The 18,527-nt window shown below is 34.9% G+C and overlaps 1 protein-coding gene across 1 annotated transcript; it reads right to left on the reverse strand.

Moving 5' to 3' along the window:
- Nucleotides 1–1,395: 1,395 nt before the first annotated feature.
- LOC133881723 (beta-xylosidase/alpha-L-arabinofuranosidase 2-like) lies at nt 1,396–7,220 on the reverse strand. The gene is made up of 7 exons (XM_062320736.1): nt 6,734–7,220; nt 5,291–5,578; nt 5,026–5,195; nt 4,834–4,931; nt 3,916–4,266; nt 2,824–3,234; nt 1,396–2,142 (listed from the first exon to the last, which is right to left on the reverse strand). Exons 1-7 carry the CDS (start codon nt 7,166–7,168, stop codon nt 1,571–1,573), a joined length of 2,325 nt encoding a protein of 774 aa, XP_062176720.1. The 5' UTR covers nt 7,169–7,220; the 3' UTR covers nt 1,396–1,570.
- Between the last annotated feature and the right edge of the window lie 11,307 nt (nt 7,221–18,527).

Genomic DNA, 18,527 nt, shown 5'->3' on the forward strand with positions numbered 1-18,527 from the left:
TCGGACTAATGACTGGACGCGTTTGATTTTGAGTTGCGCTATGCGGTTCTCGTAACAACTCTTGTATGCGTCACACTTTTAGAAATGTAAAAAGATTAACAAGCGAGGGGAAGTTGAGTCAATGTGGAGGAGACTCATAAGTGACAAGGAGATTAATGTGAGTGCACTTATGAGGTGACCCACATTGCTAAAATGTAAGAAGAGTGAGTGATTTATATAGCATAGTTTAGCTCAAACCCATATGCTTATGCTTTTAAATTAAGTGATTTCTCAACATGTTATATTAGAAGTTCCCTAAATATTTCCCCAACAACTATTGCTGACCTGAGTATGACTTTGATGTCAAGTCATGATCCCATGAGTTTCATTATTACTTATTAGCTTGTGCATCTCTTGTTGCCGTGGGAAACTAATTAAGTTGGAGTGTCGGAACCTATTGGAATTGGTTTTGTTTTTTTTTTTTTTTACTGAATTTTACACTTATAAAAGTGGTAGTTTTTGGTCCTACGACGTAGAACAGCATGGAAGAGCCGCATAACTTGTGGTGTTTGGCAAATAAAAAGGTGGGTGTCTCTTCTTGGTTGTCTTAGAACTGCATTTGAGAGAGAAATAGAGACACAGAAGCCATCTATTTTCAGTAAAAGAAGAGTTTGTATTTTCTGTCTTTTGTATTCTCTTTTGGAAATAATTTCTACTGTGTAATAGTGAAATTTTGGTATATTATGGCTTTGGATTCTGAGTGATTTTCTCCACTATTTTGTAGTCCATCTTGACAGTAAGTTTATTCGTGATCACTTCAGCCAATGGATGTAACCATTTAAATCTTGGTGTCGTGTGATTGATTTTTGCTTTTTTCTTATTTTTCGCATCTCATAGGTCTTGGGAATAAGACATATTTCCTAACAACGTGGTGGTCTAGTGGGGTCCAGAAAATATTCAAACATATATGTAATTATAAAACATTAATGTATATGCTCAATGTTCAATTTTATACAATTATAAAAAAGCATTATCAATGCAATTATAGTTTTAGACATCAGTCCGAACAAAGTTGTGCCAAACAATTTTGCTTGTTTGTTTGGTAAAAAACTCTAAAAGTACTTGACCTTAAAAAGCCTAAAAACACACTTTTGGAACAAGCTTAAAAAATGAAATTTTTTTAATATATATATATATATATAGCATTAAAAGCTCTATTTTCCAACCTAATTAATTAGTGTTACAACATAACAGAAGTTTGGATTCAACTAATTTTGTCCTTAAGAGTTGTTTGAAAGGCTTGGGATCGAATCCTGCTCATCTGTTTATAGGACGGTATCCTCTAAACTGGGCCCAATGAGATGAGTCAAAATTTATTATTAGTCTTATTTGCACAGGTATAAAGAACGAAGAGCAAAAACACAAATGTTCATTTGGATTTCCAAAATTTGATTCTGAACAATTTGGCTATATGAAATTGTTGAGAGAACTGTTACAACCCTCTCAGCTTATTCATAGTTCATTTTTCCATTTTGAAATGCCTTAATCAGCTCAATTTTCATTTGAAATGCAGAGTAATTGGTGATTTGATTCAAATCCTCACACTCAATGAGTGTTTCAAGCTCCCAACATGAAGCACATGTTGTCCCAAGGCAATTTTCCGGCTTCCAAGCTCATCAACCACACTCAAGTCCTTGCAAACATCCACCTTGAACCTGACCAGGGTTGCCGTTCGCGCCGGCAAGATGACCTTCTCAAATCCCAGCAAGTGCTTCTGGGGGGAGTTGTGCATTGATGGAGGAGAAGAGAATAAGAAAACAGTATGGCTTCCACCCATCGTTCCCATGTTTTTAACTCTCAGATGTATATCAAAACCCAAGTTTTGACAACTTTGTTCAACAACATCTAATGACTTACATCTTGAGGAGTGACAAATGTTGCCCTCTTCTAAGGGAATGGAAACTAGCTTAGGTGCTTGAGCTAGGTGGTGTTTGAAACTGGAATAGCTTAATCCATCTCCAAAGGAATAAACGGTTTCGCCGGTGTAGAACCTGTAGCTCCGGCCAGGGTAGCCGGTGGAAGGATCGGGTCTCATGTTCATGTTTGTCATGGGGACCTTGTCTGCGAATGATTGCGGATACCATGTCATCGGTAGTCTTCCACCTGAAACAAGAGTCATCAATGCAGTAAAAGAAGTCATGGAAAGATAGACCTGAAATATTATGATGTCAGAATAGTTTGTGAATAAGATGTTTTTGTAAATATAAATATTTGAGAAAATATATTTTGAATTGATTTTAAAACTCAAGAGAATAGTGGAAAATAATCCACTCCATTTCAAATGAAATTGAGAATATCTATTTTATGATCATGATTTAAAGTTTGTGTATCAAACGGTGTATATGAAGTCAATGTTAGCACGTCTTCTAAAAAATTTAAACAATATGGAATCGTGTACATTGTTAGATGCACCAATTTTAAATCATAACCATAAAATGAATACTACCAATTTCATTTGAAATTGAGATGATTTTTGTTTTGTGTTGAATGTTGTAGTCCTATATGCGGTAATAAGTGAGACTTAACACATGAAATATTTAATTAAAATGAGATGTGAATGATAGAGACAAGGTTCAAACAAATGAATTTTGCTCTGATACAATGTTAAATCACACCAATTATCCTAAAACCTTAAGAAATGGCGAATTTAATGATTTGATTAATATTCTAACACTATATGAGGTGAAATCCATAAATCTTTGTTACTGCCATGTACGTAACTTAGAACTTCAATAAATTAGGAGAATGAATCATCAAGAAGCAGGAGTTGGCAATAAAACTTACTTGGATTAAAATACCCAAAAATTACATCAGCTATGGCAGCTCCTCCAGCTTGTCCAGGGTAACCAACCCATAGGATGCTTGTGATTTTATCATCACTTTTTGCAAATGAGACATCCATGCCCCCTCCAGACATTATAACAAGAATTACTGGTCCCTTAGATGCCTTTGCAACTTCTGTTACTAAAAGTTGCTGTTGACCTGGAAGATTGAGGTCGACCCTGTCACGATCCTCTGCTTCGATAGATAGATCTGCACCCACTACAAGTACAGTGGCATCTGCTGAGGCTGCTATTTTCTTAGCATCATCTACCTGTGCAGTGCCACAGGCCACATTCGAGCAGCCGGGTTGATAAGTTGTCGCGACTGAGGCTGTCAGACCTTGCAAAGGAGTTGTGTATTTGCATGGCGTGCCTGCGACATTTCCAGCAACATTAAACAAACTGATTTTAGAATGATTTAGAATCACCATTTCTCAAACTTGGATGCCCATCTTGCTTGTTAAAGTGTCGCAGCATTTTTTTCTTTTCTTTTTCTGAGCAATACACAGTTAAGCAGCATTTGAACTCAAGCAAGTTACCCTTGCAAGTCATTCAATATCACGAATCAAATGATTGGATTTATTCTGTTTGTTGTTAGAAAGAAATGCAGTACAAATAGTTAAAAGAATATTGAGGCAATTTTCTCATTGATACTGATATGTTCAACAACCGTAAAACAGAAAGATAAAACAGGAAATTAAAAGGCTCCCAAGGGCTAAGGTGCGTTATTGAGTCGCTTTCCTTAAGAAATTATTTGCCCCCACCAATTCTAATGAATTGGTATGCCACACACACACACAGGTGTGTGCGTCCGGTGATTCACAACGTTCTAGAGCATACACCCAACCATTACTTTAAAGCAATAGCTTGGTGTGAGTTCTTCCAACGATATTTAAAACCTTCTACTTAAAACATTTTCAAACCACAAAATATATATATATATATATATATACATATTAATTTTAAAAATTGTAATAACAAGTCAAGTGCTTTATGATGGCTGCTCCATTAAGAGGGCAACCAGACAGAGAAAAAAAGTTGCAAATTTGAGTACCTTCATAGTTTCCAATCATGGTTTTTGTGACATTGGCGTTGGGGCCAATTACTGCCAAGGATTTGATGGCAGTAGGAGACAAAGGCAGAGACCCTGGACTGTTCTTAAGCAGCACTATCCCTTGCCTAGCAGTTTCACGGGCCAGTTCCTGGTGCTCTGGCGTACACACATCTTTTGGACCTAGTTTGCCGTAAAGTTGCTTGCTTGGGTCACCATCAAAGAACCCAAGTCGCATTAGAGTAGCAAAATTGTTTGAGATGGCCTTGTCAACAGCTGCCTCAGCAAGAAGTCCTCCTTTTACAGCAGCTTCTGTGTGTTTGCCTAGGAAAGATCCACAGTTGAGATCCAATCCTGTAAAATCAAAACAAACAGCGAATCATTTAGTCACTACTAAAAACAAGAAATATAGGATATCTACCGCTCTAATGGGACAAGATAATGTTAAATCATCGTTTATCCTAAAAGCTTAAGTTAATAAGAAAGGGTTAACAAGTAATATCCAACACGTAGAATATTTAACTCAAATGGGAAGTGAATTGACGGAGACAAAGTTTGAATTTAGAACCTTTGCTCTGATATATACCATGTTAATCACTACTTATTCAAAAGCCTTAAGTTGATAGGAAAAGATTAATTTAATAATGTAATTTATACTCTAAAATAAGAGTATATTAGTCAACATTTTGATGCTAGCTAGAAGGAGATAGAGTCAGATTAATTTGGATACATATAAAAAGTAAGGGATAAATTACTTTTTGCAATCCTTGCAATCCAGCTACACTATATAATCTGAGTTAATTGCCTCGAGTTTTTACAATGATTTCTAGCGCTATTGCTGAAACTGATCAATCACCTGACCATTTTTTTACAAGATCAATAATCTTGTTGCAATAAATCCAAGGATGGAAATGAAGTTACCTGCCAATATAGCTTTGGCTGCAGCCTCCTCTGGTGTCTTGGTGTAGTGTTGGGAATTGTAGAACACGTCTACTGAATCACAATCCGAAACTATGTATCTGCAACAACCCAACAGTCATGTAATTGAACATATGATAGGCATCCTTGATTATAAAACAGGAAACAACGTGGGAGAATAAAAAAAAAAAATACCCATTTAATTTCCATTGGCCTCGGATGACTCCGGCGAGGAGGTCCGGGTCTGCACAGGTTGGCTTACCATTAACCTGGTTGTAGGAACACATGACGCTGGCAACATTGCCATCAATAACACAACTCTTGAATGGTGGTTGAAATGTATCATCCAAATCCTGCTGTGTTACCTAACTCATCAAAAGCAAAATAAGACAGAAAATTCAATTATAATCCTAAAAGTCAAAATTACTCTTCCTACCAAAATTGAATTAATGCATATTACCACAGCATTGAAATGGTACCGGTCGGCCCCTTTCCATTTGTCCAAATCATAGGCTGTATAGTGTTTGCAACATGCAGCAACCTTAAGTCCATTTGTGTCACCATCATCTTTTTGTTGAAGACCTCTTACGTAACCTGATCCATATTTACTCGACAGCAATGGGTCTTCTCCAGGAGTCTCCTGGCCTCTTCCCCATCTGGGGTCTCGAAAAATGTTAATATTTGGTGACCAATATGTCAAGCCTGCTAGTCCCACATTGTACATTGCTCTTGCTTCCGTCGAAACTACCTGCTCACCATAGATATATCAGTGTCATCAGTATCGCCATTAATATATAATTAACTCGTTCCATTTTTCAGTAATGATCTTTTGTTCACACTCTAATTTCAAACCATAAATGCTACACATATTCTATGACGTCGCAATAAAAATACCCATGAATGCTACTTTCATTTGTTATTTCATCCTATGGTAACTTTTACTGTTAAGTCAGGGAAGTGCTCCCCATTTCAAAATATCCCAACTGCTCCAACTTTCAACGTTCTAACCAAAAGAGTAATAAAACGAAAAAGTGAATAGTATACAGAGCTTTATCATGCTTTATGTGATGATGTTCCTTTTACTTTTTCAGTCCTTTTGGTTACAAAATTCTTCTCTAACAACGTTTAGTGACTGCCCAATTGTACATGAGTTGTATGCTTAAGCAAGAGATTAGATGCTTGATAACATTGCCATAATCAATCATCACCTCTTATTTACCTCTGCAAGCTGGAATCCTCTGTGTAGTCTTCATTTATTTTAGATAAGTATACAAAAGTAAATGTTTCTTTTACATATTAAAACAAAGGGTGATGAAATAAAGCACCCCTAATAAGTATGGTCCATCTACTCTTCGTTTGCCATTATATGGCACACAAGGGGCTGACCTAACCCAAGACTTGCGGGCTTTCGTCTCTCCAAAACTTTGAAACATCTCTCTCTCTCTCTCTCTCTCTCTCTCTCTCTCTCTCTCTCTCTCTCTCTCTCTCTCTCTCTCTCTTATATATATATACATAAGGCATTTCCATATAATTATGCTATTTGGTTATGTTATCATATTCATCTTATTCCAGACGGCAAGGTGAAGAAGACAGGATGAAATTCAATCAGTAATATAAAGATGATATTGACACGTTATCAAAGACGACAAAAATCATCGGACAACCGACACTACTAAGTTTATGTTCTCCAACAAACACCCACAAAGGATTCACTAATCTATCTCATCAAACTCTCTGAAAAACTTTAGCCATAAAAATCTGAAACGGGTCATGACTGCGAATGTTAATCCAACCCATTATCAAACTGAATAAATTAACCATAAAGAACAAACAGGGAGTATCATCTGAAAGATAAAAAAAGAAAGAAAAAAAAGCTACTTTAAGACTTTTAAAGCTCTCTTACCCTTCCAATGGCTTCGAACAGAGAAGTATTGAATGAAGCCGCAGTGAGAATAACCTGAGGAAAGCTTGTAGCTCCAGGTACCACATTGGAAAACCGTGTCCCCGGACCCACGTAAGATACTCCATGAAGAGCTTCAGACCACCACTCATATTTCGGAATCCCAAGCCTACTCACACTCCCTGCTGTATTCACCAAGAACAGAGTCTTCTCCTGCAATGTGAGCCTCTTCACCAAGTCCGCCACTCTCAGATCAATCGCCAACGACTTGTCACAGAACCCGAAGCTCGCCAGCGCCGGATTGCTCCCAGTATCACAGGCAAAAACAGGTGATGATTGGGCGCAAACCCGGCTGGAGGTCAAAGAAAGCAAAGCGAAGTATATAGAAAAGCAGAGCAAAACAGGCACCTTTGGTGCTCTGTTTTGAGCAGTGGCCATTGTGCCTTACCTTTACACGATCAAAAGGGAGCTTCAAAAATAAAGGCTATATCTTTCTTCTAGGCATTATGGTCGTTATTATTTTATAGAATAGAAAGAAGAGTATATTACTATGCAAAACACAAACATGTTGTTTTTTAGTAGTCCGTGATGGATGATTGGGACGAAAATAAACTCGCGTTCAATGTGGTTTGTTTTGGCAGCGACCATTTGGACAATCAATTAAATCTCACAATTTTTCAAACCAAATTAAGTATCATAGGTTAAGGTTGAAAAATATGATATTAGAGAGAACTTCACTTAGGATACTCAATTTTTATTTTTTTTATTTAAAAAATGTATCTGAACTTCAAAAAGTTTTAATTTAGGGTATCTATTTTTCAGAAAATCTCAATTAGAGGTCCTTCGTTAAGATTTTTTGTTAAATCCTATCCAAATTTTCAAAATATAACTTTGTTTATTTTTTTAAAATAAAATAATAAAAATTTTCAAAGATTGAGGTATGGGTATTTTAGCAAATTCTGTTAAATTCTAACTAACACCTAAATTCTAGCAATTTTTTTTTCCTAAAAAAAATTAGGAGTATTTTAAAAATTTTGATAAGATTTAACAGAAAATCCTAATGAAAGACCCATAATTGAGACTTTCTAAAAAATTAATATCCTAAATTAAGATATTTTAAATTTCAGGTACATTCTTTCAAAAAGGGTAAAAATTCAGTACTTTTAAGTAAACTTCTACCTAAAATATATTTAATTAAATATGTTGACATATATATAATGTTCTACTCAAGTTTAAACATAATTCAAACACGTATTGTAAAATAAAAACTAACAATTTTTTACATGTCTTAAAAACTAATATATTAAGATTAAATTAAATTAATCAAACTAAAAGTAATTTATATAATTATATTGGCTTTTCCCTGCAACACAAACCTCCCAAATTCTTATCCCCACAAGCCCGTGAAAGGTTCCACTTCTCCATCGGAACGGTTGTTTGGTTTGGCTGTGTTGGACACACACTTTGTGCGCGTGAGAAACAGAGCATACGGTATTTGCTTTTATTGGATAGTAATAGGGTTAAAAATCTCGGAAATTGAGAAATAGGGTACTCTTTTCGCTTTGTCAGGATGAGGACCTCACGTGAGAGATAGGGGCCATAGGCCGGCTGATATTTCGGCTCTATATTAGCCAAGCCAAGCCAAGTGGTCCTGAGACATAGAGAGAGAGAGAGAGAGAGAGAGGGAATGTGGGGGGCGGTGGGGTGTCCCATTTGCCAACTTGGAGCCAGCTTGTTCATCTGCCAAAATGTTAATGAGTTTGGGCAGTCATTTTTATGGATCTTTCAATCCAATTCTTCACGATTTGTCTCAACTATTTGAATAAATATGGTTTTGACATTTTGTTATTGTTGGTATCCATGATATACATGATCCTAGAGTTTTATAAAATACAACCTTGATTGGTCCAATTAGACCCATGTGGTCATGGCCCAGAAGAGGGAAAAAAAAAAAGACTGTATTTGGGTCATGGGTTTCCTGCCAAGGTATGAGCTTTTAGCTTGATGGAAAGAAAACCTTATCCTTCTACGAGAGATTATTTATTTCATTTGATGAAAATTTTCTTTTCTTTTGTTATTTGATGACAAAACCACCCACAGTATAATTGGTCTTTATTGATTTCATTGTCAAGAAATGGAAATTAACTTGAAATCAGTGTTAACTTGTCTAATGGAGTTGTCACAAGCATAGCAACACAATCAGTAGCTCCCGCATATTGTACTTGAGATTATACACGAGATACTGTAGATCATGCTGGAAAGTCTATGACAGCTAGCTTAGCAATCGAAGATAGAAAGAAATCAACCACATCGGACAAAGTATATGCAGCACTACTCTGTTGTGATATGAAATTAATGTAGTCTCCAAGACAAGAGTGATCTCCAAGGCAAGAGCAATCACCAAGACCAGCTTAGCTTGCTACTCAAGATAGAATCATATGTAAAAGGAAAGTATCAGAACATAGAACAAAAAGTCCTAGGGTCTGCAAGAGAGTATCCTTGTATTCATTGTATTTGATCATGTTGTCTTATTTGTCCTCTGTTGTATTTTCAAAAACCCTATGATGGCATTGTATATAAAGCTATGCTTATCACCATTGTAAATTAAGCCTTTTGAATATATCAATACTGAATTTTTCAATCAGCTTTTATGATAAATTGACTGCTTAAATTCCATCGACACACTTTGATGGTTCCCATTTTTCTTAAAGGATAAACAAATTTTAGTTCCAATTGACTTGAAGTTGTTAGTTATCTTAGAACCTCCTCTTTAATCTTAGGGAAAAATGCAAAATCAATTCATGTGGTTTACTTAATTTTCAAATCGCTTCCTGTAGTATCAAAATGAATTCAGAGGCCCCTGAAGTATGCCAAAAAAAAAAACAATTTAGTTCCTCGAATCAAATTCTGTTAAAATATTTGACAGATTCCATTAAGTGCCACGTTAGCACCAATAAAAGAACGACACGTATCATCCTTATATATATATATATATATATATAAACAAGTTTATTTTTTTGAAATAATTTTTTAAAAAAAAAAAATGAAAGAAGGAAAAAATGAAAGGGGTGGCTGCCCAACGTAGATCAAGCTAGGCCACCCCTATATCAAGCTAGGGGTGGCCGGGCGCCACCCCCAGCAGCCATCCTTTTCATTTTTTCCTTTTTTTTTTAAAAAAAAATAATTAATTAATTAATTATATATATATATATTAAGACTAACACGTGTCGTCAATTTCATTGGTATTAACATAGCACCTAACAGAATCTATCAAATGTCTTAACGGAATTTGCTCTTGGGACTAAGAGAAATGATATTTTTATATCTTCCATACATTTATTGTACATGTCATTTTTAAATTCACCTTTGGATTTATCACAAATTCAATAGTGGATTTAAAACTTGATTTTATATAGATGTCCAAGAGCTATATAGGAAATGTAAGTGTATCATTTCTCATGAAGTAAATTATTTTTTTAGCATACATTATGGATCTCTTAATTCACTTCGATACTGCAAAAAGTGACTTATAAATTATGTCAACAAGAAAGACTAATTTTGCATTTTTTCCTAAATTTTATTAACTATAATTTTTTCCACCATAAAATACTGTCATTACAAAAAAGTTCCATTTAGTACATAAGCTTCTAGATAAATCCTTCCATGAAATAATCATACATAGAATAAGCAATTATTTAAGGATAACTTCACAAAAAGGTATCGAATTATACGTCGTTTTGAAATAAGGGTACTGAACTAGCAAACATCTCAAATTTGAGGATCCGTGTTTCCAAACGTCTCACTTAAGGGTACTCCGTTAGGATTTGCTGTTAAATTTAGCCAAAAATCTCAAAATATACCTGTGTTTATTTTATATATATTCAAAGATTCAGGCATGGATATTTTTGCAAATTCCGTTAAATTCTGACCAACACCTAAATCCTAGCATTTTTTTTCTTTTTTTTTTTCTTAAAAAAATAGGGGTATTTTGGATAATCCGTTACGATTTAACAGTAAATCCTAACAGAGTATCCTTAAGTGAAACGTTTGGAAACGTGGATACCCCAGTTTGAGACATTTGCTAATTCAGTACCCTTATCTCAAAACAGCGTATAATTCGATACTTTTTAATGAAGTTATTACAATTATTTATTATAAACCTTTTTTAGGTACATCTGTAATTCTGAAGTATCCAATGTAATCATGTGTTACATTTTATGTTGGCTAATTAGGTGTTCAAAACATTTTGATGTAAGGCAAAATTTGATAGGCTAAGTTTGGTACTTAAGGCTAGTTTTAAAACTTGTAAGTTTTATGAAAAAACTTCACTTACTACCCATGATCTTTTATCACGTTTATAATCATACCCTTGAACTTTAAAAGCATCAATTTAGTATATTAATCTTTCAATTTTTTTTAATTTCAACTTTCCGTTAGAATTTTTCGTTAAATCCTAACCAAGGGGTGTCAAATTTCCTAAAATACCCCACTTTTTTTTTTAGGCGTTGGTTAGGATTGAACAGAATTTGCAAAAATACGCATGCCTGAATTTTTAAATTTTTTATAATTTTTTTATAAAAAAATAAAAATTGTATTTTGAAAATTTTGACAAAATTTAACGAAAATTCCTAACGGATGGTTGAAATTGAAAAAAATTGAAAGATGGATACACTAAATTGATACTTTTTAAAGTTTAAGGGTATGATTGCAAAAGTAATGAAAGATTAAGGGTGGTAAGTGAAGTTTTTCCAAGTTTTATTGAATACCCAAGACACTCGTTCGAAGTGTTTGTTAATTCCCAGCTTGTCCAAATGAACTACATCAACAAAGGTTATCGAAGCATTCATTCACTAGCTTGTTCGGGGTTGATCCAAACATGAAGCTCAAATAAAGCTCCAATACTACTCAATTGGAAGATGTATTCAGAGACTCGATCAAACGAGTGATTAATGAAGAACCTCCGCGACACATGTTCGCTAGCTTGATCGTTGCGGGTTTGGATGAGAGTTAAAATAAACAACAAAATTAAGAACACTTACTTGGTTGTATGACCATTCCTTGACCACTGGGCGAAATTTTTTTTTCTTTTCCAATGAAAATCACGTGTATCCTCGGGGATTATGAGACCTTCATTTCTTCTCACCGATGACTAAAAATAACAGAAAGTGCTGGCTCTCAACTTGCTCTCACAAAATTTAACTTATTCTCATACTCAAGAATATAAAGTTATTATTGAATACTGAAGAACTGTAGAGTAACTTGTGAAAGCTACAAACTTCTCTATTTATAGGCTTAGCATACTAGAAGAGATTGGAGAAAGTCCATGTGAGACTACTAGGGGTGGACGGTTAGGGTTAGGAAAAACCCTAACCTCCTCTCTTCATGTAGCTACATGGCCTGGGGTGGGTTATGAGCCCCAATCCAAGCGCCTACTACAGTTTGACATGGGCTTGGGTTTTATCCCAAACCCAATCCAGGCACCTACTTCTCTCAATCAAGATAAATCATCATCGTTGATGTGTAGCAGTTTTCGCAAATAGATAGTCCAATTCCATTGGCAACAGCGAATATAAAAGGTTTAAGACTATAAGGTTTATGGTTTAAGATCTTTTGTGATAATCTCATTGTTCATAACATAAACCATATTCAATGTAATTTAAGGAACATTTTACATGCACAATATAAATAATAAAATAAGCATGTAAAAATGTTATATATCATATGCTCAATTAAATAAATTAGTTGATAACAACTTTATTCATTACAAATTGGAATGTCACACAAATAAAAAAACATTGGGATTTAGGGCACCAAAAAACTCTCACTTGTGCTCAATTCCAATTAGGCATGTATTTGATTCACATTCCCTCTAAGTGAAATTCGAAAACCTTGTGTGGCAAGGTCTTAGTGAAAGGGTCTGTCAAATTCTTAGCCGATTGAATCTTTGCTACAACTACATCCCCCTGAGATTCTATCTCTCTAATGAGATGATACTTGTGACTTCTGAAGTCACAACATGCTCAAAATGCATTTGGAGTTAGCAATGCAATATTGCTATATACTCCTCCAATTAGTAGTTCTACCATCTAGAATAAACTCTTTACCCTTTGGTGGATCTACTATAATCTAACTAGAAGTCAGAATTTGTGTAACTAGTTGCTGTTAAATCCTTACAATGGTAGACAAGCATACAATCCCTCATTCTCCAAAGCTACTTAAGTATATGCTTCATAGCTACCCAATGTGATAGTCTATGATTTGATTGATATTTGCTAACCATGTCAACTACAAAACATATGTTAAGTGTAGTACAAAGCATAGCATACATGAGGCTTCCTATAGCCGAAGCATAAGGTACAATCATCATTTACTCTTCATCTTGAGGTGTCTTAGGACACTGCTCTTTGGTAAGATGAACTCCATGCCTAAAGTAAAGTAACCCATTCTTGGAGCCTAGCATACTAAAAGTTCACATGTTTAAAAAATATAGTTCGTGTAAGTAAAATTCATGCAAGTTTCATTCATATCAACGCAGTGTGCTAAAAAGAATGCAAAGCAGATAAAAGTATTTATGTGAGGTTCAATCACCTAAGTTGTAGGAAAAGTCCTCAAATCCGACCTCGAATTCACCAATATGGTTCTCTACAAATACCCTAATGTTAGAAAACTCTTCTGGACCAAAAACCCTCACTTATGACCTAAACACTAACCAAATTGGGTTTTGGAATAGCTTAGGATCAATCCTTGAAGGGATGGGATTAATCCTGCTGAGGGAGGATTGATCTTGAGCTGGCGGAAACATCTCCTGGCACTTCCAAAACGCTATTAAACCCTAAAACGACTCAACCAAACCCTAGGATGATGCATAAGGGCTCTAAAAATTCTAAAGATTCAATCTAAACAACATAGAGGTCTAAAATCACAAAATCAAGCCTATATTGTACCACTACCGTCTCTTTACAACCTAACGATGCACATAAAGCATAAAAAAATTAACGAAACACACAAAACACAGCTACCAAGATGCTGACCTAAGAATAAAAATCACACAATGTCAAAAACAATCAGTAACAAAACATCCCACTCACCTTTCGGGGCTTAGAAACTACTGCAAGACCATTGGATTGACAAAAAAAACTCTTCTCTCTTCACCTCGACACTCCAAAAGCCTCTGGGAACCTTGAAAATCGTGCAAATAGGTTGTGAGTGAGTTTAGGATGAATAAATATACTTCACAATCGTACTGGAGGCTCGATCTTGAAAAAGGGATGATCGATCCTTAAAGTCTTTGGACCCCTTAGATTGATCCTCTAAGGCTAAGGATCCATCCTTTGCAGAGAGGATTGATCCTCCAGGCCAGAAACTAGATTGGAGATCTTTCTGGGTTTGAAAAGACGTCTCGCTCGAGCCCAACTTAATTCCAATTAACCCTATGGTCTCTTAACTAGGGTTAGGATCGGGGAGTTACATGAACTTACATGAATGCCAAATGAAATGGCAGACACTAGAAGGTCTTCAAACAATTCACAATAGATCAAGTTCAAAATAGTCTTGGAATGGCATGCCACACTTCAAACTCTTCAGTTCGAACCAACTTAGGACGATAGTTGAAACGACAAGCACTGGGTAATTTGCAATAACTCTGAACATTGTCAATTCGAACTGACTTTGAAAGAAGCTTGGAACAAGAAGTTCTACCTAAATTTAGATTGCTTCTTTCACTAGCTAGTTCGAACTGGTAAATTCTCAGTTCGAACTGAGAACACAAATTTGAATTAAATGAAAAAAATCTAAATACGCTTTTGTCTAATTGAAGCCAAATGACACCAAAGTGTTTTGGACACGGAATTAGCCAACATAAAAACTAACAGAAGGTATAAGGTTTCGAGCTTTTATATCTTAAGAAAAGAATGAGTGGATGTGGTTTTCTTTCTTCAAAATGTGAGAAACTCTAGAATTGGGTTCTTCTTCTTCTTCTTCTTCTTCTTCTCTCTCTCTCTCTCTCTCTCTCTCTCTCTCTCTCTCTCTCTCTGTGTTCTTTTCTCTCACTTTCTCTCTAGGCAGCTGATAAGTCAAAGAACTAATTTTCCTATGATTTTAGGCTTTAAAAGGGATTGAGGGCCGAGTTTATATTGTTTTGGATGCACAAAAATCGTTTGCCAGACAGCAATGATCAATCACCGTCATGGGGTGATCGATTACCAACTTTTTTTTTTTTTAGCAAAAGAACGATAATATTGCAGAAAATGTAATTAGAAGCCTTGATTTAAAAACCATGTGCATTTTTAAAAAGAAAGTGTATTTTAAAAAGAGTTTTATTTTTTAGGGTATTAAAGTTGTGTCAGTTTCTTCACTATCCTACCACCTCTCATCTTACTGCCGCAAAGTGAATTTTGTGTTATATTGGTTAATGATGTTATTTAAAGAATTGCATATATCTCTCCCTACTCCTCCACAACTTTGGTGTGATAACATGGGTCCTATTACTTTAGCTTTCAATCCCATATTTCGTGCTAAAACTAAACATATGGAGATTGATTATTATTTTACTCGAGAAAAACTCTTAACAAGCATTTAGTTGCTTGGTATCTTTCCACTCATGATCAATGTGTAGATATCTTCACCAAAGGCTTGAGTTCTGCTCGATTCCTTCTGTTGTGTGACAAGCTCATGATCACTACCCCTACCATGAGCTTAAGGGGCCGGGGAGGGGGACTATTAATGTAGAGAAATGATTCTCTTACATCTTTCAACACCTCTCACACACCTCGTCCTACGTGGCATTAGGATGAGGTATGAGAGAGGTGTTTGAAAGATGTAGGAAAATCATTTCTCATTAATATAAGTGAATCATATCAAAAAGAGAGATGTTACACGTCCATCTCTTGCACATCTTTTAGCCATATCTTTTGTAAATCTGTTATTGAATCTGTAGGACCACATGCTGGTTTCATATGTTCAATAGTGGATTTGCCCATTTCGTATATGGCCAAAAGATGGAAATCAAACATTTCTCTTTTAAAAAAATTTAGAATCCATTGACATAAATGCTAAATCAGAATCTCATTCTAACTCCAACTCTGTCTCTACTTCTACAGATATGGTTCCAATTACTTATTCGAAGATGTTATCTAGAGTTAGCTAGCATTCAAAGATGTTATTCATATGGTTATCTTTTATTTCAATTCTCAAATATAATTGTATAGTTGGCGGAGATCTAGTAGTTAGCTTCTAGTCATCTTTTGTAACAACTAACCACTCAAGTGGTGTAACGCCCCGAGAAATTAACTAATTGGTAATTAACTTCACGGTTCGCCTCCATGTTCTACTTACCAAATATATAAGACGAGAATTTTAACGATGCAATCATTGTGACCACTACTCAAATATGATTGCGTCGGTCACCTATAAAATCATTGGATCCAACGCTAAACATAAACATAAATCTCTAGACCATAGGGTCAACTCGTATAAAATTATCCCATGGTCGTAATACGTATATGAAGCACCATGTCATACAATGCAATTAACCATTGGCTTTTACATATATGCATTTACGAAACCCATATATTACATCATTTTATTATTCATCATTCATTTTCACAAAGTAGTAGAGTTCACATCGTTCTAAAATGTATTTCATTTTGAGTTGTAAGCATGCATACTTAATACGAAAGAATTGAAATAACAAGTACGTATGTGATTTTTACTCACCTTGGTCGTAAGATTGCTCCGTATAAGCTCCTTAGTATTCTCCTCCCTTGAAATGTGTGAAAGGGTCTAATATCAGTCCTTAATCTAGGCTATATATCCTTAAACTTAAGCTAGGGACAAAATGGTCATTCTGCCTAGCCATTGATCATTTGATAATCATGCTGATCAATCGAAATTGATCGTTCAATGGTTTGACATAAACTCAGTTTGTAAAAAAGTCACAACTTAACCCATTCTAACACGATCAAAGGCTCTATTAGGCTTCCTAACACTGTCCTAAGCATAAATATAACATTCATGCGCATTAATGCTTACCCATTTATATCAAACTTCAAACCCATCATTAATCCAACCATTAAACCATATATATATATATATATCTACATTTAATCTCTTAAGCAGTAGGCTAACCATAAGGAAAATAATTATGTATCACATGTTAATCGAAATCCATAATCTATCTTACCATTAATCATCATTAAACTTATAATATTCAACTTAAAAAGCTTTAAACCACTAACCTATACTTAAATCTACCATTATAAAGCTAATATGAAAGATAAACAGAAAGGAAACATGCTTATAACAATATTAGAATAGGAAACTACCTCTCTTGAAGGTAAACTTCAAGGTCCTCCTCTCTCTAGGATTTTCTGGGCAGAAAGGTGATAAAAGGGGGGTTATGTTGTGTAAGGATGCATTTATAGTTGTCTCATGCACGAACAAAATGTTGAGATGCCAAATTTTAATTGCAAATTAATTGATCGTTCGGTCCTAGCGTCAATATTTCGTTGAGCTAGAGTTTCATCGATTGATTGATGGTCCTCATGGATCGTTTGGTAGAATATGAAATTTACAAAAGTTATATATATATATATATCTCACTTTCACCCACTTGAAACCAAACCCTAATATCCTTAGTTTATAATTAGAGCATACTTAACCTTAATTAAAGATCGTGGTGTTACATATGGTCTGTAACTTTCTCTTTAAATAGAAAGCAATACAGCAGAGGAATCCATTATTTGTTTCTGCCATATTATTCTATAGTCTTAATCCATAAAAATGAAAGTTCCAATTAGGGGTGTACATGCGGATGCGATTATTTGCAATATCTGTAGCCGCATCCTGCAAAATACGGATATCACTTTTAGATATCTGCATCCGTATCACATTTTTACTAACCGCATCCGTTCATTTATTATCATCTATCCGCATATTAGGTAATCGACATTTTGGGCCTATTTTAGTCTTTTGCGCATTCTTTAGGTCTCTATGAGGGCCTATTTTAAACAATTTTAAAAATAATTTAGATTGACTTTTAGTGTTTTGGACTTATTTTAATTTTTTTATGTCATAATCTTTTGAAAATATATTGATTTCACATTACTTTTGCATTTTTTTCTAAGTGTTACACGGGAAAACTAATAAAGTCTATTGGCTTATTCTTCCACAAAAGGTACCTTAAAGAAAGAAATTTGCTCAATGCTTATAAAGCCCACAACCCAAGTATACCTTGGCAATGTGAGACTCTTAACACGCCCGCTCATGTGTGACATTATTATCCAAACTCGTGTATAACGGGATGGAATACTCAACATTGTCCAAGGCCTTGAAGCTTTGATACTATGATAAAGTCCATTGAACCTTACTCTTCTACAAAGTGCACTTTAAGAGAAGAGGTTTGCTCAATACTTATAAAGCCCACAACGCATGCATACTTTGGCAATATGATACTTTTAACACGCCTCCTTAAGTGTGACATTATTATTCAAATACATGTAAAACGGGAGGGAATGCCCAACATTGTCTAAGACCTTAAAGCTTTGATACCATGATAAAGTCGATTAAGCTTTACTCTTCCACAAAAAGCACCTTAAGGAAAGAGGTTTGCTCGAAACTTATAAAACCTACAACCCAAATATACCTTGATAATGTGAGACTCTTAACAAAAACAACTTTTTCAATCAAATCAATTGTAAATATAACATATACTTAATTCAAAACGACACTGTTTTGGTGAATTTATATATGTATATTAGATTACATTTAATATATAAAAAATATACGGATAATATTTTTT

The sequence above is a fragment of the Alnus glutinosa genome, chromosome 11 (assembly GCF_958979055.1).
Source record: "Alnus glutinosa chromosome 11, dhAlnGlut1.1, whole genome shotgun sequence".
Classification (NCBI taxonomy): Eukaryota; Viridiplantae; Streptophyta; class Magnoliopsida; order Fagales; family Betulaceae; genus Alnus; species Alnus glutinosa.

Coding starts and splice junctions, on each gene's coding strand:
- LOC133881723 (XM_062320736.1), bottom strand. CDS start 7,168: ATGGCCACTGCTCAAAACAGAGCACCAAAGGTGCCTGTTTTGCTCTGC. Junction 4,267..4,833: donor AGCCAAAGCTATATTGGCAG/GTAACTTCATTT, acceptor TTGATTTTACAG/GATTGGATCTCAACTGTGGA. Junction 3,235..3,915: donor CATGATTGGAAACTATGAAG/GTACTCAAATTT, acceptor GAAATGTCGCAG/GCACGCCATGCAAATACACA.